The 25,289-nt window shown below is 35.7% G+C and overlaps 2 protein-coding genes across 7 annotated transcripts in view; one reads left to right on the top strand and one right to left on the bottom strand.

Annotated features, from left to right (window-relative positions):
* Positions 1-19,123, top strand: part of EBF3 (EBF transcription factor 3) — a 186,123-nt gene extending 167,000 nt beyond the window's left edge. The window contains exons 12-16 of one of the 6 annotated variants that reach the window (XM_088131686.1): positions 696-761; positions 2,071-2,248; positions 4,085-4,273; positions 4,805-4,894; positions 16,350-19,123. In XM_088131686.1, the coding sequence (XP_087987812.1) occupies positions 696-761; positions 2,071-2,248; positions 4,085-4,273; positions 4,805-4,894; positions 16,350-16,381 (555 nt within the window). In that variant the 3' untranslated portion in view covers positions 16,382-19,123. Of the gene's footprint in view, positions 1-695; positions 762-2,070; positions 2,249-4,084; positions 4,274-4,696; positions 4,895-7,392; positions 7,648-16,349 lie in introns of those variants that run through there. The other 5 variants (XM_088131683.1, XM_088131685.1, XM_088131682.1 and 2 more) reach the window with 5 other exon arrangements.
* Positions 17,861-25,289, bottom strand: part of MGMT (O-6-methylguanine-DNA methyltransferase) — a 287,150-nt gene continuing 279,721 nt past the window's right edge. The window contains exon 7 of the transcript XR_015794274.1: positions 17,861-17,993. The gene's annotated coding sequence lies outside the window, so the exon portion shown is untranslated. The remainder of the gene's footprint in view (positions 17,994-25,289) is intronic.

Raw genomic sequence — 25,289 nt, 5'->3', positions numbered from 1 at the left:
CTCTCTGAATGTGAAGTCATTTATGAAGTCCTTTACAACATGCAGTCAAAGAGGTTAATTGAAAAATTTCTTAATGTCATTATGAAAGAACTAGATTAACCCAAGTTAATTCACTTTATTGTTCAAAATAAAGAGGAATAAGCATTGAACTCACTTGCAAATTTGGGGCATGAATTAGGGGTGAGATGTTGTCTTTAAGGACTCTGCCAGTTTAATTAAGATATGGAAAATTGCTTATTGTTCTTCACCACTAAAGTGCTAGGAATTAACAGCCAAATGTGATGCCTGTGCCTTTCATATCTCTACCATGTGTTTGTTTGTTTAATACCCATAAGACTACATCATTAAACCTCAAGCACTGATTTCACTAATTCAGCACCAGAGCTACATGCTACAGCAGCAAACACCTTTTCTAGTCAGGCATAATTGAACAGCTGGATATAAAATACATTATTATTTTTAGGCTCCTATCGAACTTTGACTTGAAACCGAGTACTTTCTTCTTCCAAAGCAAAATGTCTCACTATCTGTAAAACTTCTCTCTCTCTCTCTCAATCTCTCTCTCTCTCTCTCTCTCTCACACACAACATAATCAAGCCAATATACTTTATCTAGTTTATCGAGAATTCAAAATAATAGATGTTAAGTCATCGCTGTACCCGTTTTCATCATAGACTGTTTTCTTTTTCCTCCAGGAAGTATTACTTAAAAGAGCAGCTGACCTTGTTGAAGCTCTATATGGCATGCCCCACAACAATCAGGTAGGTCCTGGTTGTCTTCCTCACATAGACATTTATTCATATCTATATTGGCAGATTCACATACTGCTCTAAATCATGTTGTGATTTGTTTGATTTTGGTTTAATATGTTACATGAACTTATTCATTATGGTTTATAAATCATGGTTTATGGTTTAGTATTTGAACCACTCACTGTGGTTTTTTTCAACAATGGTTAAAGCATACCATGCCTTAGCATGGTGCCTGAACCCAGCCATAGTATAGCAAGTATTTGCACCTTGAAATTCTAACAAAATACCACTGCATTCTTTCAGCGCACAGCAAAGTTGTATCAGTCACTTGGCAGTTTGATGTGAAACGAGCGCTCTTAAGAAAAAATTCGAATTCATCGATTCGTTTATTCTCAAAGGCAGTTTTTTCTATCTCAACTCTGAAGTTTTTGTATGTGTGTATGTATGTGTGTGTATGTATACATCACAGTTTTAGCAGAAACAGTTGTAACAAAAAACAACTTTGAAAGTTAGTCTAATGTATCTGGGACTAACGCAAAGCCCTTTTTGACCACCAGATAGATTCAGAATTTTGAGAACATATTATGGGTACTGAGAGCCAGTGTGGTGTAGTGGTTAAGGTGCTGGAAACCTTAGGAGGTGGGAGACCAGGTTCTAGTCTTTCCATAGGCACAGAAGCTGGCTAGGTGATTTTGGGCCAATCGCTCTCAGCTATAGAGTGGGACGTAGAAAAACATCTGCCAGCATCATAGATTATGGTTCAGAGCCATGCAGTGGCTACCATGGGAGTGATGGGTTTTGCTTATTTAAACAATAGCTGCCATAATGTCATGGCCAATTACAAAACAAAAACAAAACAAAAAACAAAAACGGTGGGGGGGGGAGAGCATGGAGGACATGAAGGTACATTGGTACCTGCAGACACCATCTAGCAGATCACAGCTTAAAAAGCTGCTACACCAGATAAAAACATGGGCCGTGTATTACAAAATATTGGAAAATAAGGTGTTGCATAATACAAAAAGAAGTGTTTTGTTTTGTTTTGTTTTTTTAAGTAATTGTTACTAGTAAAAATACTAGCAAGATATTTAAACTACTTATTTGCGCCCTGGATTCACTACTGGCAAGTTATACAAGTTTGACTGTACAATGTACAATACTTGTAAATGAAAAGGAATGTAATTTTACCAAGAATACAGTAATCCTGCCAGATATAACAATAGGTTAATATGCATCACCTATTAGGATTTGCTAAATCAAATATAGGGTAATTGAATTATATTATATGTTAGAAATTTATCCATTTACTCTTTCCTAGGAAATAATCCTGAAACGAGCAGCCGATATTGCAGAAGCATTATACAGTGTGCCCCGTAACCACAATCAGATTCCTACCCTTGCCAACACTCCAGCTCATACTGGTATGATGGGAGTAAATTCATTTAGCAGCCAGCTAGCAGTTAATGTTTCAGAAACATCACAGACTAACGACCAAGGTATGTGAAGTTTTAAGACTTTTGCAGTAAAGCTATGCCATTATCTTACCTTCTAGAAACTGTCATTTTAGTTATGCAATTAGCTCCCTGCTAATCGGGATTCTTTGAATTTTGTTTTGCTCTATCATGTTATGTTAATTGGAAAGAGTTAACTCGAACTTAATAGTAACTAAGCATTATAAAATTATTAATATGAAATTTGAAAATCAGTAGTCTTAGCTTTATAAAGACGCCTAGTGTGCATCTTCCTTTGTTTTTCTCACACTTCCAATTCATTTTTCACCACCACTCCCTTTCTGTCAAACCACACTCCATCCTTTAGGTTTAGTAAAAAATATTATTGTGGCGAAAATTATACAAATACAAAATTTCATAACGTTATAGAGATTGTCAGCAAATCTTACAACTGCAAATGCCAGTTTTTTTTGAGAGGAATAGATTTATATATTACAGTTAACATGAAATGCGATACTCATTTTCTACTAAAAGTGGCATATCTGACCAAGTATGTTTCAGTAAATTTATTTTGCTAATAGCAAAAAATAGTAGAATCATGACAATAAATAACTGTAAGCCACCCAGAGTTGCTTTTCTGTGAGATGGGCGGCTATACAAATTTGATCAATAAATAAATAAACAATAAATAAATAAACAATAAATAAATAAATAAATAAATAATTTTCATCTGGTTTCAGCATGATGCTTAAACCATAGGTTAGCATTGTCAGAATAAACTAGTCTCCCTTGAGCCCATCCAGAGTAGTTTTGAGAAAGAATTTGGACAATTTTATTTCCATATTTCAATGACAAGAGCTTTCTTTGTTTTCTAAGTCTAAAAATATTATTTTATCTTAATTTTGACACAAATAAATAAGCCAGTATAAAATGATCATTTGATACTGTGATTAATCTGAAAGAAACAGAAGTTTCTTTCTTGTGGCTATACTGGAAGGAATTACACAAATTTGGAGAAGATAGGAGAAGATATTCTTGTAACACTAAACCCTAGTTTAATGTTCCACATGGACATAGCCATTGACTGTGTACTAGAACAGCTATTTGTAGCCAAATCTTGTTGAAACAATTGATTGTGATTGATAATTGCAATCCTAAACACAGAAGGCAGAATAAATCCTACTGATTTACTTGCATATAACATGGGTTGGATTGCATATAAATTTCTGTGAAACAAGCACTGACATCTTTTAATGGGATTTTCAAATATATCCTTTTACAAAGTAACAAAGTGATTGTGACCTTCTTGAGTCATGTCCCTATCAAAAACCTATTCCCTACACTGAAGCATAGTTGTTTTTTGTATTTATTGAATATTTATTGAAGCATGGCAAATAGTACAAGCCCTTTCTTATTTCTAATAGGAAATTATCACCACTAAAAAGGAAGATTTTCTTTTAAACCAATTTTTGGGAGTTACATCTCTGCAGCAAATTATATGAACCATACCCTATAACTGTTTCTGCAAACTCTGGCGTTTGAAATCTTAAAAAGGGAGAGCTTAGATCTTGATAATGCAAACCAGAAATTACAACTTTTGATCATTACTGCTAAAGACAAATGTGAATGAAACAGACACAACCAGACTGAAAGAACCTTTGCCGGTCGTCTCTGCCAGAAGCAGGGGCAACTCAGAGTGATCACAGATGGTTTAAGTAGAGATGGTGTGAAAAGACCTTTCCTTGCAAAGGGGTAAGAGAGCAGGAGCAACCGACATAGACGCAATCAGTCAAAAGTGTGCAATCTGCGATGTGGTAGAAAACTCTTCATGCCCCATAATAATAATAATTTTCCTGGGGTGGGTTTTTCCTCCCAATACAGTAGGTTACAGTCGCAACACAAGCAGTGTTTCCCCGCGAGGATACGTTCCAAGCAGTACTCCTCAGCAGTCAAATTACAACACAGTCAGCAATAGTATGAATGGATATGGCAACGCCAGCATGCCCAACCTTGGTGTACCTGGTTCCCCTGGATTCCTTAATGGCTCGTCCGCTAACTCCCCTTACGGCAGTAAGTCTTTATTTCTAATGCACATCATTGCATCCTTCCTGTTCGTTAAGAACATACTTACTTTGTTTTAATTTCCTTCAGTGTAAGCTACTGGATAAAAGGAGGGGTGACTCTGGAGGCTGGACAGTTAAAAAAAAAAAAAACAGAAAAGATCATGGACAATACATTGGTACTTTCAAAAAATTAATAGCTAAAAGTGAAAAAGTAAGTACCAGATTGGACTGCTCAATCTACAATCAAAGTCCAACACAAAAGAGTTTGCCTGTTATCCAGAGCCTGGCAAGCCAAAGCATTTTATTTTTATATATGTATTATCCTTACCATAAGAGGCAAGGCCCTACTATACATCTTTTTTTTTTCTTCCCTTCCTGTTTGCCATAAACATCCTCAATATGAGTCCTGATTATTTTTGCTTTATTGCAGTAGTGCCGTCAAGCCCTACCATGGCAGCCTCTTCGGTCACCCTTCCTTCAAACTGTAGCAGTACACACGGCATTTTCTCATTCTCACCTGCCAATGTCATCTCTGCAGTGAAACAAAAGAGCGCCTTTGCTCCCGTTGTCAGGCCCCAAGCTTCTCCTCCACCATCTTGCACCAGTGCAAATGGAAATGGGCTTCAAGGTGAGCTGGATTTCTCTATTACTTTTCGTGTCATTTCAGGGTGTTTTGGTTTCCCTCCCCCCCATCCAAAAGATGACATTTTCAATTTTTAAAACAGCATTATTATCATGGGCAAATATCAAAAGACACAACTCCCAAACTTAAGAAACAATATACATCAGTTTTTTCAAAAAACATTGGCTTGTACTAGGCGAACAAAGCCTTGATCTTAAATGCAGCAGCAAAGCTGTAGTCTACGATTTTAGTTTACGCTGATTATTTGAAGCCTTACGTTAGAAGGAAGAATGGCTCTTTTCCCAACATTTCTTCTTAAGGTTTTACGCATTAATTTTTAAGCTAAAGTCAAAATATGGAATATTTCTCATAGACCAGGTTTGTTCCTTTAGGTCTGTATATATTTTATGCATGGGATTTTTTTGATAGTGATATTTTAATCGGCAGCACTTCCAAGATGGGACTTTTCCTACTTGGGTCATTATTCTGAAACATGAAAAATGTCAACAACTATTTGAAATGTTGTTCAGTGCTGCTGTTGTTCCCCTACAAATCTATTACTAGGTTTCTGCTTGCACTGGAGCTTATTCCACTTAAACTGCCAATAGAAATATCAGAATAGATAATTACAAAAAAGCTTGTAGGACATTAATGAGTGAATATGTTTAGAGGGAAGGAAAGCCACTACAAACATTCTTATTAGGTACATAGCTTTTTATTTAAAAATCTTTCTATCAAGATTCATTTATTTCAATAAGATTTATTGAAAAAATCTTTTCAAATGGAGGGCCAACATCTGTCTCAGCTGAATTGATCAGAAACTTATCTGCAATACACACCAAGACACAATGTAAGCGCTTAAGGCTATATAAATTGGTAGAATGCACTACAATATTGCAGCAGCCATTCCCTCTTAGTTAACAGAAGCATTCACATTTTAGACTCTTTATCATGCAAACTTTGTAGTATGCATTTTATAACCCAAACACATCCCTAAATACTTTAAAGCATATGTTACGTATATGTTATTAAAAATATAAGAATATTTAAGGTCAGTCTAATTTATGCCACTAAATATGCTATTTTATGACTTTTTTTAAAAAAAAAAGTGATTACTTTTTAATATCCACGAATAGAAATCTACAAAGTGTCCTGATTAACACACCACTGTGTTTGGTTCAAGAGTATGAACCAGAAATGGTCCCATTTGTTGCTCGGGACCCAAGCTACAGATTCTTAATCCAACGGGGTGCCCAAACCCTAAGCCATTTTTTAAAACTGAATTCTCTCCTTTTATCCCAAGCATGACTTTGGGATTGGGCTGGTTCTGCTTACCTGATCACTAAGAGCTTTTGGACTTAAAGGGCCACTTCCAGTCAATGAAATCCAATAGTGTCTTCATCATTCTTCTTCCATCACCCCAGACTAGTTTAATGAGAAAATATCTTTTCTACAAGCACCACCATGCTGTCCCCATCTCCAGTTACTGAGTGGGATAGAGGATTTGTGAAGGTTCAGATCTAGTTCAAGATGAACTAGACTGGCCCTATTCTGCTCCAGGCTCCAGAAAGATCAGTTCTGGATTTGACATTTGCCTGAATTTTGGTGAATACTCCTGTTGTTGGATGGCATATCCCAACAAACAAAAACCAAGCCAGGCAAGTCAAATTTCAGGAATAAAATATATAACCAAACCAACTGTCTCTGGTTGATAGATATTTGTTAGGCAATATCACTGCCTCAGAGCATCCATTATTTAGAGGGGGTACATCTTCTTTCTCAACATACATCTTCTTACATTTTTATTAATGCAATAATTTCATTTTAATTTCTTGTCCTTGGGAATAGTTGCTTTTAAAAAAACCAAAACACTTTTTACAACTCTAGCAAACTCTACTGTGTTTGTTAGTTGAATAATTTAGATTCTCTGAATAGAATAATGCTATCTGTTATATGTAATAAGCATTTGAGAAGTTACTTATTTGGCCTTTTTTACATTGAAGAACTAGTCCAACCACAGTTTAGTATTTAAGTTTCTGCAGAAATTAAAAACATTATTAAAGGATATAAAAACAAAAGTACTTAATAGCATTTAATATAATTAAATTAAATGTAGGCATTTTGATTTAAAGAAATGTATTTAAGAATTATTCAAGTACTTGTTATCTGAGAGTAGTAGTTGTTTCTAAATGAAAACAAATAGTAACCACGTGTCTCAACTGTAGATTGGCATTGAGATGTTCACTGCAGGCAAATCCTGAAGGAGATATTTGTTATGTAGCCTTGATTTTCTGATTTACAGTCAAGGGTTTCATGTAATCTTAAATGCAAATAGGTAAATCAGGGATCTTCCACCTTTACTTACTCTTTTCTTCTCCTTCTATTAGAGCTCTTTTTCTGTCAATTAGTAGAAATATATCAAGGCACTTCCTCTCATCTTCCTTTCGTGCTGCATAATGCGTCAGAAACCCTAAACCCCTCCTTTCTCCCATTCTTCTATGCAGGAGTCTCTGGAAATTTACCAGTGCCTCAGCCCTTTCTTCCTCCCTCCTGGCTGTAATTTTAAATCCCCAAACCAGTTTAGGAATCCTTTGTAGCCCGCATCTTCCTCTTCCAGCATCTACTACTGATCTCAGGAAATGGGAGAGGTAATTATGAATATGAATTGCTAAATATGCCAGCCTCTTCCCAATAAATATTTTTGTATGAGTGGGCTTTGTTTTTCTCATATCTAGCCTCAAAGCCTGAATCACATGGGTGCTGCTTTACATGCAAGGAGATATCCATATGGTTTTGTTTCCTGGAGTGAACCACACTGCAGAATAAAATGTGAAGTGGGTCTTGAACAAGAATTTTTAGATGGTATTTTTAAGAGAGCCAGGAGGAGGAACAGGTCCAAATGGTTCTAAGTGGAATTGAAGGCATAGAATTCTGAAAGGAAACAGATCTCAACAATGCTTTATCCCGATTGAGAAAGCATTGTTCACAATATCAAGAAAACAAATAATCTTTAGTGAACTAATCAGGTCAAAGATTTTGATAATAAAAAGGCTGATTCAAATATTCATAATGAGGTGATGGGCTTTTTACATGCAGACCTGTATCGCCTTGAAATTCTGGGGGAAGCATTCACTTAAAAGCAGGCCCTCATGAAAATCTCCAGCAACTCTTTTATCATAGAAAGAAGATTTGGCCTGCTTTCCTCCCCCTGATATGATATAGCTTGGCATAGAAGTAACTATAATGAATGGAATGGATATTTTTTCAGGGTAATCTTGAAATTATATAATTCCCATGTGTATACCACATCATCTATTTTTCTGGAGCTTGTTGTGTTACATTTTGGGCCTCTTATCATATGAATTCACTTCGTATCTATACCCCCTAGATATTGAACAAGGTATACATTTTAAAAATTAATAAAGTTATGCGAATGTTCATAGAGCTATTTTCAGCTATGGAAGCTCACTTGATGACTTTGGGCCAGTCACCCTGTCTTGGTCCATCCCAACCCTAAGGTCAAATGAAGCATTTTTATTATGGCCAAAGGCCAACCGTATTAGCTGGTTACAAAGAGAATAATGCTCATTATTGCTAATTAATATATACCTATTAAAAATTCTAACATATACTTTACTAACATACATTAAATGATGGCAGCTACTGTAACTGTTATTTCCTCTCTCATGTGGCAAACCATTACACATAATTTTGCCATGTTTGGATAAGATGTCCATATATGCACCAATAATTAGTCACTGCAAACCAGATTCTGGTTGCAGCCTTAACATTCCAGCCTCTAATCATAAAACTACACTTGGTGCACATCTCAGAAGCCACACAATTGCTCTGAGAAACCTAATTTGTACTGATTTAAGCACTGTGTAATTAAAGTATGATGTCATTGTGGACCATATAGAAACTGGGCCAGTGATTTTGACTGGAACAATTTGACAGCAGCCAGGACCAAGCTACCCTCAGCCGTTGAGTAGGGGAAAAAAATATCAAAAATGTGTTGAATTTCAAAAACATTAAAATGCCTGTCATAATCCTTTGTCCTGCTCACGCTACATGTGCTATTTGTGATTTCATACCTCCGGAAAAATGGGATACCACCACCTCAGATAACTGAAGCATTTAACTGGCTCTGTCTGTTGAACATTGAAAATTCAGTTGTGCAGCTTCAGTGTTTTGGCCATTATTTTGATCTTTTGGTACTTAATGAATAAATGATCTTCGCTACAATTATAGGCTAATGGCTTCAGTGCCAAATAAAGATGTTGAGAGTGGGACTGCATAATCAGTGTACAGTAATACCAGAATGTTTAACTCAGATAATCTAGGTGAGTGCTGCTACACTATATTTACGTTTTTGGCTAAGACCTTGATATAGAGATTGAAGTCACCAAAATACGGCCTTGTCTTACACTTCATTGTAAGTGCTTGTATTATGTACTGCATTAGAGAGTGCCCCATTCAGATTGCATCTAATTTTTACACAGCTATAGTTTTAATTTGTTGATAAATAAAAGCATAAAGAGAAGATTTCAACACTGATAAGTATTTATTGATTAGGTATTAAAACATGCTGGGGAATTTTCCTACCCTAAACTCTGCTTGTTGTTCACCTAAAATAAACTCACGTTTTGTCTAATCCAAAAGTCTGATTCTAAATTTCAGGCTTAGACTTGGCTTATGATACTCAACAAACCGATTGGTCTATAATTGCCAAGGTCATATCCAGCACCTTTAAAAAAAAAAAAAAAAGGAATTATAATAGCCAACCCTCTGTCACAAAGCCGCAAAGCATCACCACAGTCTATCAATGTACTCCATGAATAGTTGTGAGAAAAATTGGAGGAAGACGTGTTGTGCACATTATTTTCAGTTCCTAGAGGAAAAGTAGAACATATATTTAAAAAACAATTGTTATTATATTGAAAACTGTGATAGAAGGGAGATGATGGGTTTTTTTTTAGTGTGATTAAGCAATAAGTGTGTAGCTTTTGCTCCTGATCCAGTTTAATTTTATATATATATTTCCATCCTTAATAACTCTTGAGAGTTAGTTCAAGGATAAAAAAAAATGATATGGTAGTAAAACAAGTACACAATTTGCTTGGCTAGGTGGTAGAAACACAATGAACAAATAACTTGGGGGGGGGAAAAGTAGGATTTTACTTTATCAGCTCAAATATATATTAGGTGGTTTCCATTTCCATTTTATTCTATTGGAGACTAATAATATGAAGAAACATGAAGGGCCATAATGCTAACTTTGGTGACTCATTCCTGTTTTAAGAACGAGCAACAACAAACACTTCAATATAAATCTTGTGTGCCAGTGTGTATGTGTATAAATGCATTGACTTGGAGTATAACTGATATTTATCCTGTCAATTAATAAGTAATAAGCTTCAAGGAAAATAAAAAAGTGAAATTAATACTTGAAACTAGGCTTTTGTTAATGTGTCTAAATCCTAAAAACTCTTTCTAATATATTATGCTTTTTCTAAAAATTACTTTTTGCAAATTAAGCTCCATGTAATAAATTTCAGAAAATTTACCCATCCCCAGTGAGCATGATCTTTGAGATCAACACATTTATAGCTGACCCTGACCTCCATTCAGAGGAGGGTTGCCTTAGGTTCTTTTGCTTGTTATAAGTTCATCTCTTAACTGAAAAGCACAGGAGGAGATGGACAGATGGAAGTTTACAGCCGTCCTTATAGAAAGATCCCACACCTTCTATTTTTTGTTTCATTATTTCATGACTTATGTATTTATTGTATGCATACCCCACATTTTCTCCAAAAGCTTCAGCTTCTGTCAGGACCCCAAACTTGAATCATGGCTTGACAGAGAGAAATTGAAGGAGCTATCCAAATCAGGAATAGTAACACAGGATGTTGGACTTACAGATAACTTAGTCCTACACATAACTGAGTTGGTCAGCCAATATCCCTTGAGATAGAGACCTCTGAACTGGAACTCTTGGGCACAGCATCTCTGAAGGATAGCATTCCTTTGCAATCTGAGATAATATGAGAATTGCAGAGTACAAATTTGCTGCAACTTTGCCCAAATATTAAACATAAAATCTATCTATACTTCTAAAAGCAAACAACGCCTTCTTTTCACTTGCCTTCTCTTGCAGTATAATGTTTAGTAAGGTTATTTATCTAGCACAGACTTAAAAATATAATTCTTTTTGTTGTGCTATGATCTTTATCTATAATACCCAAACCTAAATTCCTTCCAGAACAAGAAATTGCACTCAGAACAACTGTACTAAGGAGAAAGAAAAAAACTTTCCAACAAATATTTTGAAGAACACTGCATGTTTCCACCCCAGTTAGACATAGTTTGAAAACTATGTGATCAAAACTTATTTGATCACATAGCTGAAATATAAGCTTTTTTTAAAAAAATCACTTATCAAAATTTGTTGATAATTTCAAACATTGTTAGATGTGCCCCTTTTAACATTATCCCTGTGAAATCAGTGAGATTCGTCATATTTAATACATATAAATTTAGAACGTAGTCCAAAAATGGCTAATTAGAGATCTGTTCTTCTCAATTTGTTCACATTCATTTATGTGTAAACTAAATGGGTATTTGGTGTTGTGGACTTTAATAGGCAAGCAGGTAAGAATCAGTGGTATGGTCAGAGAAAGACTACATCTCCTGTTACAGGTGTAGCATGGGAGAAAATATAAACCATACTATGGAGTTAATATAAAAAAACGTATATCCCACCTAGCAGGGTTCCATGTCATGTACTGTTCCTCATGTCATAATTGTTCCAGTTTCCAGTAAAATCATGATTCACCAGGAAAATGATACAGACATATTCTTATATAAGTTGATGAATGTAATTGTTTGTAAGTGTATATGTAGAAGTTTCTATGTATGTTTGCGTGTGTGTGAGACAGAGATTATACCATGAAGAGTAGTGTATATAACTGTTTGGGTGAATTTGAATGTTCTGAAGACTGTTTGGAAGCCTGCTGGGGAAGAAGCTTAGTTTAGCATCCATCCCACTCGGAATGCCTTGTATTTGGTTTGTTAACTATGTACAGGCATAGATGAAGGCCTACATGTAGATATCCCTTATGTGGAATTCAGATGTTTTTCATTTTGTTCTTCTAACAATCTTGAGAGATGGTTTAAGCTGTGAAAGAATAGCTATTCAAAGACAATATATTGATCTTCTCTCAACAAGTTTCCTCCTCCAAAACTCTAGTCACTAAACTGTGGGTAGCCACTAATATATTAAAGTTATCCACAGGTCGCATGCTTGATGGCATTGGTAATACTGTGTTTGAGTTCATGCCCTGTTTACAAAATGGTAACTTTTGGTGAAAGGCATATTTGTATTTTTTTTTTCCCCAGGAAAAGCTTATGTTTGAGAAGCAGGTGAAAGGGCTTCTTCTGTTATGAATCCTCATCAAAATTAAAGTCCAGTATTACCCTCGGGGTGCTTAGATTTGCTTGCTTGCTTGTTTAATAATGGACCATGCAGAACACTGAAAACAAATGTCTCCACCACTATTTCACTGAATTACAGGATGGTGAAATTTGGTTGAAGGTTGCATTTTCCATTATTGGCCTAGTTTGACATAATACTTGCTACTAAATGGTAATGGTGTTATTAGTATTTATTGCCGTCAATTAATGGAAGAGAGCTTACTGTAGATAGCCGAAGCTCTGCTCTGTCCCTCGTCTGTGAACTGCATTTACCACAAGGGAATGTTTACTGGCCACAGATTGTGAACAATGCCTCACAGTACTCTACCATTTGGTATTGTTTCTTCCAGTCCTGATGGCATCATTGTGCAGAGCTAACTACGTTGGAACTCTGCCATATTGGAGGAATTCACAGCTGGCAAGAACTGGCTGCAATCCAGACAATGGCATGTAGGGGTCGAAATGCAAGAGCATCTGGCTGTTATGCTCCATCTGTAAACCTGTGACTAATCTTTCCATGTAAACAAAGACATGTTCCAAATAGCGCACACAATTTGCCCAGTCCCATTAGTTATATCTAATACCAGAGGTATTCCTCATGAAAACTGAAAAGTACAAGGAATCTACATTTTTATAAGCTTAATTTCTGCCATGGTCTTTTCTTATCTTTATTAATATTTAAATAATATTTTACAAGCAAGCAGCAAACTGGATGAAAAAACCAGCTGCCATATATGATTGACCTGTAGAATGAGATGTGGGTTATGCATGACATTCTCTTCCCACCCCCAAAATTCATGAGTACCCAAGAAAAATTCACAGAAAACTGATTAAATTAGATGCTCACAACTCTAACCATTCCATTTATTCTATGAAAAAAGAATTCATGAGTATTACTATTCCCAAAGATCTCTGTACCGAGGCATAACATTTGGTAATTTTAAGGCCAGTGAACTTTCACCTAATACAATCATGCAAATAGTAGGTCCACAAGTATACAGTGAAATAAGTGTGTACTTGTGCATCAGTCTAGCTATGACATACTTGTATCCTTGCTTGTCTTTCCCAAATTACATCACTTCCTTATAACTCAATTGGCTTTAATATATCAATTCAAAGCAAATTTTCTAAGGTAACAGAGTATCTGAGCGTGTACTGAATACATGCTATAGCTTGTATGCAAGGGCCTTGGCCATGTAATATCTCTGTCCCCAGAATAAAGACCCAAGGCTTAAAAGAGCCATGATTTTAGGCAAATCACCTAAAAACAGCTCGCTCATGATTCTGTTATCAACCTAACAGTAGCTTTCCTCCTTTGACCATAATATTTCTAGACAGATTTCCTTAGCTAAAGACCACTACTTAGGTTTATTTATCTGCATATGACTCCTCAGGTCCTGCAGTTAAAGAAAGAAACCTTAGCTCATCATCACCCACCACTTTCATGGCATATGCTTTTTAATGTGAGTTAATCATACTCCAAGTAGAGATGTTGTCCCTTCCCCATCTAGCCTTGATGGTTTGAAAGGTTTAAATCTGAGGAACTTTCCCTTCATGTAAACTGATATTTTATGTAACCAAGTAGATTTTTCTTTATACTGATACAGCATAAGCAAATCCATCCTACCCTAACTTCTACCCTGCTAGCAATCTCACTATCAAATCTGTGTGGTATAAATAAACAAAAACCTGCTAGTTGCCTCTGTGTCTCCATAAATTGGCAGCCAGTCAAATTTATACTGCATGTTGCTGGATGCCAGACTTGAAGCTGCTCTTGTTCCCCTTCCTTTGCACCCAACACTCTTGTCCTTCTATAGGGAGTGCTTATAAAAACCTCACCTACCAGCAAAACTGAGGCAAGGAAATTGCCAGCATATTTAAACAAAACAAAAAAAAAAAGGGGAGGGGAGGAGAAGGGAAGGGCGGGGTGGGGCGGGGAGAGGAGAGGAGAGGAGAGGAGGAAAGGAAAGGAAAGGGAAAGGGAAAGGGAAAGGGAAAGGAAAGGAAAGGAAAGGAAAGGAAAGGAAAGGAAAGGAAAGGAAAGGAAAGGAAAGGAAAGGAAAGGAAAGGAAAGGAAAGGAAAGGAAAGGAAAGGAAAGGAAAGGAAAGGAGATCCATAGAGGAAAAAAAATAATACATATTTTTGGCAGCTTCAGAAATATTGAATTTAATGGTAGAGCTGCTGTGAAATTACATTGAACAAACTTCATACAGCTCAGATTCTTTATGCTGCTTGTTTAAGCACATGGATAGTCATGCAAAGAGATTGTATTACATAAGAAATGTGTACATACAAGCTTTCAGAAAAAAATGTAACAGCAAATCTGAGATAAATTGATATTTTTTGAAATTAATGAACTGGGAAATTGAAGTTCACATCACTACATAAAAATGTATTAATATTTCTTATACAAAAATTAATGAGAAACAGTGTCATCATAACATTTAAATACCATTAGGTTAAAACAGCCCAAATTATAACCCTGCTAGCAAGTTAAATAGAACACAATGACGAATTTTAAAATCCTTTTACTTAACAAGCCTGGTCTTTGCATTAACTAATACACAATATCCTGAATGAGTGTATGAGTGTGTGTGTGTGTGTGTGTGTGTGTACATCCTGATTGCATTTAGAATTTAGAGAAATTCTGTATTGCAAGTCCCAGCATTGCTTGTCCTAGTATTTGAACCTGCCGGCCCATTCTTAGGATAAGACATAAGAGACTACCCATGAACTTGTCTCCCTGTAAGTGCTTTGGTGTAGTCCTACAGTGCTTCAGTAATTGCATTAATGGCTACTATTTCTTTAAAGTAGGTAGTATCAGTTCCTGAGGCCAGAGATCATGCATCGCTTTGGGTATCTTGACCCTGAGCTTTTTGTGTGTGAGAGAGAGGAGCCCTGGGACTGGCTTCTACACATTTTAAAAATTAACATGAGCTAACAAATAGGAGATTTCAACTTATGTCTTGTTATAGTGCTTTGATGGATTCCAAAGCAGATGTAAGATAGTAGACTTTGATCTCAGAAAGTCACTGACTTATTAAAGTCAGCATACAATTAGAAGAAAGTGCTAATTAACAGAATGTCAAAACTGAGGCTTTCCATTTAGATCTGAATGCTTGAAAAGACAAAAAAATATAAGGTTATTCAGATTTTCATTTATGGAACCTGAGAAGTGTCTGGTTCTTGATTGGTGAGTGAGCTGGCCTTGTCTGACTTTACCAAAAATGACCATGTTGTTTCTTAGCTGTCAGCATAGACTTTCTCTAGGGAGTCTGGGCCACTGTTTGCCATTAACAAAACGCTAAGAGAAATATCACACATGTGGGAGGTAGGATGCTTTGCACACACACACACACATACACACACACACACAAGTCAGAGTCCTTTTCATGTCAAAGCCAAATCTTTACAAAAAGCTCTGTTAGAAAAATCCAATTTTAAAAATAAAATGTACAAGTAGATAAAGGAAAGGAAAGGATTCTCTTGTTGGATAGCTTATTATACAAAAAACAGATGCCCCACTCCCACCCCCAAACTGGTTTGATAGCTACTGTCTTGCCAGATTAAAGGAGCTATTAATTGTCTATCCAGATAACTTTTCCATGCAGTACCTGGTCCATGAAGATCTACACACTGATAAACTTCTGCATTTATCACTACTGAATTCCAAATGCATTTCCCCTATATATTCTGTTTATGGAATTCCTTGACACCTAATTCAGCACAACCTTTTGTTCATAAACCTTCCTATCTGCCGACAAAGCTGTATGAACAGTATTTTTGTTAGCTGTGGTCAGAGGCATCTGGATCATAATCCAAGTGTTTTAGGAAATGGATTTGGTGAATGCTTCCTAATGATTTGCAGACATTGGTGCTGCTAGAGGATTATATGTGGCCAGCTTTAGTTTTTATTTTATTTTTTTTTCTTTGCAAGTTCCAATACATATGTAAGTAAATTAATAGTACTTTTTCTCTTTTTTTCAGCTATGTCTGGGCTTGTAGTTCCGCCAATGTAAATTCATTTTTTGTTTAGCTACTGTAGCACCAAGTTCAGAAGATGAGCTTTCTAGGGGACAAGTTTAGTATATAAGATATGCTGATGGAACCAGTATCTTCAAAATACAATCAGCAAAACATTGAAATGCTACAAAAAACAAACAAACAAACAAACTTTGTTTTAAAAAGTTTATTTAAAATACTAAGAATCAACATGCAAACAATCAACTTCTTCATGAACAATTCCATTTTATTGACTGAACTTCTCTCATATTTTCACATTTCTTGGTCCTGAAGAATAAGGAAAAAGCGACACCTATTTTGTATAAAGTTTCTGATTACGTCTTGGCTATGTCTAGTACTTGCTATGTGTCGGGAAAAACTTTGTGGATGCACCATTTTGATTATCATGAAACACTGATGAAAAATGCCTCCAAAACATTTTTCTGTACTCATAACTAGATTCACAATGGTTGTGTATCTCTATAATGTGAAATATTTTTTTGTGGTGAAAAAAGGGGGCCAAGGAGGTATGAGCCAGCAAAACTGGGGTTGGGGGGGAAAAAGGATGAATATATGATTTCAGATAATTTTGGGAGATGGGAGGATGGGAGGGTTGATCATTGCTTAACTTCATCTTAATGAAATGGAACTTTGTAACTTATTGTAGTTAGAAATTGTAACTTTGATATTGAATTCTCTTGCCTTCAACAAGCACACTGACAGAGGAAAATGCTACTGTCTGTTGGTTTAAAAAATATACTTCCACTGCTAGAGCTTCCTGTTAAGCAAGTGTGATCTGCAACATTTTTTCAACTTTTGCTAGCACTGTATACTATTGCATTCTTAGGCTACTGTGAAGTCTATGTTTCTTGTACCAGAAAATTGTCCTTTTGACTTCTAGATCCTACTTCCCTAATGTGTTTTGTATGTGGTTATAAAATTGTAGACTTTTGTGATTTTGCCAAAGTTGTAGCTAAATATTTATACACTTGTCTTGAATTTTTTTCAGATCCACTTAAATATTTAGAAGATCAAATTTTATTCCTTTTAAAGATAAGGAATAAAATAGTCCTACATTACAACTTCCTTTCACATAAACACTTGCAATCACCAAGGGAATTTATTTTGTAACATATTGATTATAAATATTGTATTTATCTTTGAAATTTTGTATATTTTCACCATTTTTCCTGTATGTATGTTTTTTGTCATTTGACTGGTATTGTGATGCTGTGAAAAGCATTAAGCCAAGAATCGCTGCCTTCATATTTTTTTTTGTTTAAAAAATGTGTTCATTCATTTCATTTGTATTTCAGAAAGTTATTTGTTTTGACTTTCCATCCTTCTGTTATTTTGAGGAAAAACATTGTTTATTTTTATATTATTTTTAAGTTATCTGAACAAATAATTTTGAAATAAAGTTGTTTGTTGTATAGTTAAAACAAAATTGTGCCACATGGCTGTAATGAATACTAGTAGAATACGTGCATGTGATGCGGCCACAGGAAACAGAAGGTTCTCCTATTTTGTGTTCGGATTTTTGTTTTTTCTTCCTCCATATCCTCTGATTTCTGATTTCTTTTCGAAAGTTGCCACCCATGACTTTGCCACATAGCTGAACTGTGTTTACTGGGGGAAAAAAAAAAATCAGAAGCCTAAATTAAAAAAAATAAAATAAAACTCACTTCTGATGTTTTAATTACAGTGTTGGCCACATTAACTTCCTTGGATGCCTTAAAATTAGACGTCTTTGAACAACTTTTATGCCATTAACCATGGGCTTAGAACAAGTGAATCACTACTTCATCTGGATAATTTATGGTATATAAAAGCACAAACGTGGGGTGCAATCTTTTAATGTGACTATAGTTGCCTGCCCTCTGTTCATTTTGATGAGGTTTGCCCCGACCCCCTAGAAAAATGACTAGTGGTAACTCCATAGCTGACCTTGGTCACCTGCATCCTTGGTAAACAGCTATGTTACCTCTTTTTGTACCTGCTCTCTGCTGCACTCTGCATATTCTGTAACTCAGCACTGTTTAACAAAGAGAAAGAATTTGTATGCAATTGGGATCACACCTGATTTTGTAACTTTTTTTATTTTCAGATTTTTGTTTTGTAGAGACACTCACAGTAATGACTGTAATTTATAAACTGGAACGATCTCTTTAATATATTGTGCCTGTTAGTGCCAATCCTTTCAAAGCTGTTTTCCCCCTTTCTTTCTTGCACTAAATGCTTTCAAACGCAGCACTGCAAAATCACTTTTGCACTCTGCAGCAGATTTAAACTTCTAAGCAAAAAGGAGGGACCATTTTAATACAAAAATGCACATTTTCAGGAAATGTTTATAAGAGGTTTTAAAATTGATATAAATATATCACAAATTACAAACATGCCACACATTTTTCCTGTGATAGTCAATAAGGCTTAGCTAAGTGGAAAAGCCTAAAAGTCACAATGAAACTGAATTGCCTCAGTTTAATTTTGTATAAGTATGGTTTTGATCTTAAAAAGAAAGGTCAGGCATACATGATCAGAACATTTCTTCATAAATACAATCTGTTTTGTGTTTTAGATTAGTCAGTACACTCATATTTCCTTGTCTCCAAATGGGAAACTTCACTAAATGATAGATTTTACTGTTAAAGACCCTACAATAAGATTGTTTTATCTGTACATTTTTCAGATATTTAACTGTATAAAAATGTTCATTTTACACAATATTTAATTAAAGTATTTCTTGTCTGTGAATTTCATTTCTGCTAATTTTTCAGGTTTCGTTATTAAAATACCAGAAAATAGAAGTGAGCAACAGTTGGGATTGTTAACTTCGTTTTCATGTTTTTAAGAAGATATTCCCAAGGTGTAACTAAGGACTTGCTTACATATTTATGTAACACTAAATGTATCACTGCTGTACTTTCTATGAACTGCTTCTAGTGAAAACTGTTGCGATGCACTTGATATCAGATGACATGGAAGCTGCTATACTTTCCTTGTGATAACTATTTTGCACAATGCGTTAGATTATTTAATGTTCCTTTCATTCATTAAGAAGTATGAATGTGTTGCCCTATGAAAAAGGAAGCTCAGACGAGTCCAATATGAATGATAATCTTGATAGAACAGCCAGGGCAGAGGCACCTTCATGGTCCTCCAGCAACACCAGATATTCTGATGATCCAGCTGATTGCTCCTGGTCTGACCATCAGGGCAAGTGCATGCTGGTAGGAGAAATATATCAAATACCTCTTGGTAAAATTTTAAGTTGCTTCCAGTTATGTCAACGCTATCCTGATCCAAAAATCTCCTTACAATTTTTATGTTTAAATCATAGGAAGCCAATAAATGCAAAAAGACTTTTTTTCTTTTTCTTTTTTTCTTTCTTTTTTTGCAGTATGGGTTACAGTTTATAGAAATAGGCCATCTTACAGAGATTGGTGGCACTACATCCCTTTTTTACTGTTTTTAAAAGCTTTGATTATGGTTTATGCTGGGATGAACAAATAGTATATATACATTTCCTCCTGACCAGGCATTCCAAAAACAACTCCATTTCCTTATAGTTAGGGGGTTTGAAGAAGTGACAATATCTTCAGTAGTTTTACATATGAATAGTTACAGACAAATGTTAGTTAGTGATCTGTGATGCAGCAAAACAAAGTATATACAGGAGAATTTGTCATAACAAAGTGATCTTGTCCAATAAATCAATGAGATTACTTCCATTTCTTTGGTTGGACATTTCATCAGGTTCTGTGACATTCACAAGGGTAAATTTGAAATAAAGAGTAAAATTCTACTATTAAAGCAAATGGGGGAAGGATATTCACGAATGCATTGCCTAAGGTATATAAATCCTTTTACAATAAGATCTGCAATATCCTGGCAATAATTATAATATTTATGACTGCATTCTGAGAGCCCCATGTGATTTACAATAAACTGAATTAAAATAGCAACTAATATTAAAATAACTTCAATAGTGTTCTAAAACACACATAGGCTTGTGCATACATACATAGATGATTTAAGCAAGAAAAAAGAAAAATTGCTCCCAAGTCATGAATGCTCAGCAGAATCCCATTGGGGAAAATGAATAGGAAGACATTTTGCAAATGCAAATTTGAGAAATCCTACTTGGAGACATAAAGAGGCTACCTCTTTAGAATTTGGGGAGAAGTGATAGTTCAGTAGCTTCCATGGTTCAATGACCAGTAACTTCTGTGAAAGTTAGGCAAAAGGTGATGGGAAAGATGTCTGCATGAGACCCTTGAGAGCTTCTCTAATTCAGACTAGACAAATGGTTCAAACTGTGCAGTTTGCTTAAGCACTTACACTTCAGGATCTGGTAGTATTCCCTTGAACAGCTAATATGCTGGAGGATAAGGCTATCAATGCCTCTACTCACAATGGCTATTCTCCAGGATAGGGGACAGGATGCCTCTGAATATCACTTTCTGTAACAACAGAAGGAGATATCTGCCTTGCTGTAGGAACTAGAATGCTGGACTAAATGTCTCTCTGTTCTGACCCAGCAAATGCTCTTAATATATCTCCGAATTTCCCATGATATTACAGCCAATAGACCAAAGACAGCAATTTTCAGCTGTTGACAGATAACTTTTTTAAAAAGATGTGCACTGATTGGCATGAATTCAAAACCCTGAGAGGATTTGAGGTAGTCTGATGGAAAAGATAGCTCAAATTTCTTTTGTTCCCAAATCAAATTCATCCCCAAAGCTCCACCTCCTCTCTTTCTCTCTCAATGAGGTGGAGCTCATGAGATGTGACTATATATATCTATATATCTATCTATCAATCATCTATCTATCTGTTACATTTCAAAAATATTTTAAAACAAAACCAAATACCCATGTGGTCCTTGCTCTTTTAAAATGGTTAGGTGGAAAGGGAGGGAATAGGAGATAAAATATTGCATACAGTGACTGGCAGATCTGCCCTCAAATCAGACTATTTCTTGCAGTCATAGAACTATCTTTTGTCCAATCACAGTGTCTTGGGGGAGTGGATGAAGAGAACATAACAGAGAATCCACTTAAGATTTTGTTCCCCTCATTAGTACCCATCTCCTTTTCACAGAAGTCCTATCTGTAGCTGATTGGCATAATGCTTTTTTTTTTTTTTTTTAAGAAAACAGTTACTGAGTTTGTCTCATATTTGTCCCATCCTCAACCCTCAACAGTCAGTTCCACCATATTTATTGCATTTCCACCATACTCTTCCTTTCTTCAAGCCCCACTGAGTCTCAAATTTGCCATAACTCTACCTCACTATAGGATTCATTTTTGCTGCACATTTAATTATATTCTATCCCAAAATAAACATGTAGTAAGTAGTACTCGTTTAGAAACACTTCAAGGACAAGTCGTTTGAAAGACCCTGCAGTAAATTTGGCGTTTTTTTTTTTTTTTTTGGTCTTAAACACCCACTTTTCTGTAAAAGTTGGCTTGTTGAGGGGAGAAGCAAAATAGTTATGGGACTTTAAAAATCAAATTTTAAAAACATGTCATACAAAAGTCCCTGCATTGATTTGTATGATGTTTTGTTTGCTGTCCTCCACATTTAATGTTCTAGCTTTTCTGCAGATATCAACTCATTTTGCTTAAAAAAAAATATAACTATTCATTTATGTTTTCCCCACAATCGATAATGAGAGAACATGGCTCCATTTTGGTGGAATACATGCTCCAAAATTTGGAGAAGTTTCAACTCCTAGTTGAAAGTGGGCTGAGCTACTTTCAGAGTGAGGATCTGGCTATGGAGCAGGTATGTTGGTTCTTGTACATTCCTACATACCCCCCTCCCCCCGTTCCTCATAATATTTTGGAAGGTACCCATTAAAAATGTTCTTTAACAGCATCATGATATATTTGAGTATTAGCCCAAGAAGGAAAAAAAAACCCCATATGTTTATTAAATGAGCATCTGTGGAGTGAAGGTGTGGTAGCGAGTGATGTCATACGTGTCATGACATCACTGCTGAAATGACTCAGCATAATTTGAGTCATTTGCATAATGACTTTATAACACATATGACATTGTGGCCTGTACCAGGCACTTAGGTTTATTAGTGCTTCTTACATTGTATGGAGATGGTTTCTTTTCAAATCTAGAAATTAATTTTCCACATATTTTTTTGCTGTTCCTGTCTCTCAGCCCAAACCTACCTCACAGAGTGGTTGTTGTGGGGAAAATAGGAGGTGGGAGCATTATGTATGCCACCTTGAGTTGTACAAAGCAAAGGTGGGATATAAATCTAATAATAAATGAATAAATCCACTTTCCATGACAAACAATGTGGTACAATGGTTAAGAGGTTGGACTATGACTACAACGACCCAGGTTCATGTGATCTTGGACTAATCTCTCTCTCTCAACCCAGTGTACCTTGCAGGGTTGCTGTTATAGTACAGAAAAACAGGAGGTGGGAGTGTTGTGTGTTTATCTTGAGTTTTTGAATGAAAGGCAGGATGGAAATCTAACAGGCAAGCAAATAAGATGTCACACAGCTACACAGCAGAGCAAAATGTAACTTTTACAACATCGGTAACTTGATCATATCCCTTTATGGGTAGTTCTGGAAGCGCACAGTCACGCTAAAAAGGAAATAATAAATAAACCTCAAGATTTTTGGGTGAGTTTCTCTTCATTTTCTTCAGAAAGGGCCTGGTATCCCATGAACCCTTGCAACAGAATTTTCCTGCCAGAGCTTTACTGCACCATTAGATCACATACTCACATACCCCCCCCCCCCCCCTCAAGCAAGACAGGCAGAAGAGGGCATGGCTTGGCTGTGGCAGGTGAATGCCATTTGGGATGTGCATTCAAGCAATGGAAGAAATTCTCATTAAGAGGGGCTTGATTTTTCAGATGCTATTTTCCTTGATCTCTTTCTTTCTCTTTTGCCAAAATAGGTTAATTGTCTGGGTTTATCTATACCCACAACATAACTGTCTAGGAAGAGTTAATTTGCTGTTGTATGTGATTGGGTCTATTGTGGGTTAAACTGAACTCCCAAGTGTTCAGTTTAATCCCTTTCTAGAGTCTCCACAACACTTTTAAAGCTCTCCCTCCTTTAACTTATTTAAGCCTGTTGTGGATACAGTGCCAATGATAGGGTTACAAGATGTGGATTGTAGTAATTCAGTTGTCCATTAGCTGGTAGAAAAGAAATACCTAAATGGTGCCATCTAGTGGTCAGGGCTTTTGAAGTCCAGATTTGATACCCCTAGACAATGAGTAACTCTTCATGGATACCATACCATACTGAAAATTAAATTTACTTTTGTCATTCTCTGAATATTCCTAAAATCAACCAATGTTTGCATCAATAGTACCTATATTTCAATTAAGGTTGGTTGGTTCGTTTAATGGCCTCCCTAGGGATTTCTTATGGAATATTCTGGCCCAATGTAGAATACTGAATTAAATTTTTCTGAGCTGTTTTTCCAGACTCACAATTCTATGATTGGTCACATTTCCCACCACTGTTGCACATCCATAATTGTGCATGAGATCTAGTTGTTTACTGTATTTCTAATTGACACAATAATGTAGCATTATTTACCACTTTGTACCTCAACTTATTTTAGAATATAATTTGCTTATTTTCCAAAATGCATTATTTTGTGTTTGTTTAGATTTCATGCATGGGCTGAATTTTCATCATGATGCCATTGACGCAAATTACACAGTTCATGTCATGATGTGTGGGATTTACTGAACGTCTATGCTTTCAAGATGAGATTCTAGTCATGGTCAGAATGAGCTGCATATCCAAGCACCTATGAGCCCACTTCTCTCTCCAAGTCACTCTGGTGAATTTACTAAACAGATCTTTAGTCTGTGTAAATATGTACCTTCACATATATGGGTTTCATGTACAGGAGCAGTTCCTGCTGCAGATAACTGTGTTGTATGCAACTTGGAAATTGGAGTGGCTCTTCACCATAACTCATGTGTTCCATTTTATATGTAAAGGTATTGGCTAAATCTGAGTCACGTATCCAGGTGTAATCTTGATTAAGTCTTGAAAGGTCTTCATTTACTGAGCTACATGAGAAACAAGGGCATTTGTAGAGATCCTTAACTAGAGGACAATGTATTGGATCTAGATTTACTTGATCTTAGAGTAAGACTTAAAAAACAGTGGGACCTGAGGTAGCCATGACTAATTGTTGATTTCAATAGATCTGCTTTTCCAATGACAAAGCCTGGATTCAATCCAACTTCATCAAAGGGATTCTATTTATTTAAGGACATAATCAGTGCAACAATAATGCACTGGATGGCCCGTAAGCTATTGAGATGATTCTGTTTGGTTGTACTTCCAGAATTGAACAACTTGACATAATGGATAATTGGATTACAATTTATAATCATTGCAGAGAAAATACAGAAAATAAATTATTTCAGATCTATATATAAATGACAAGATCTTAAATGACAGAACATCTACTATACGCTGTCTACCAGTCACACAAAGATGAGTGAATTGTCCCTAAGCAAGTGTTACAAAATGATAACCCTGATAGGAGGTTTTTTTAAAGTGTTAAGTCAATTTAGAGACACTTTAAGATTTTTTCCTCTTTATATTTTTAATCAAAACTAAGAAATGGAGACACTAAAAATATATGCCAATTACTGTCAAGCAGCCTTTTAAAGTCTTCCAAGCTTTTAAAGATTATTCAGAGTACTTGAAATGGACTTCAATCTAATGCCTCATTTCATTGCATTAAACAGCCTAGTTAATAAAGAATCAATATATTCAAAGGGCAAGGTTATCTTTTGTCTATAAGGGGTGGTGTCATTCCGAACCTTTTATAGTTCACATGCTGAGAAAGACCTCATGAAATCCATACTCATCAAATGGGTCAAGTAGAGCAATAAAGAGGCCCC

This window comes from Python bivittatus, unplaced genomic scaffold (genome assembly GCF_059951505.1).
Source record: "Python bivittatus isolate LINGU-HERP-01145 unplaced genomic scaffold, Pbiv_v1 ctg000980_np1212, whole genome shotgun sequence".
NCBI lineage: Eukaryota > Metazoa > Chordata > Lepidosauria > Squamata > Pythonidae > Python > Python bivittatus.
Note: the sequence above shows the minus strand (reverse complement) of the source record. Positions and strands in the feature narration are given on the sequence as shown.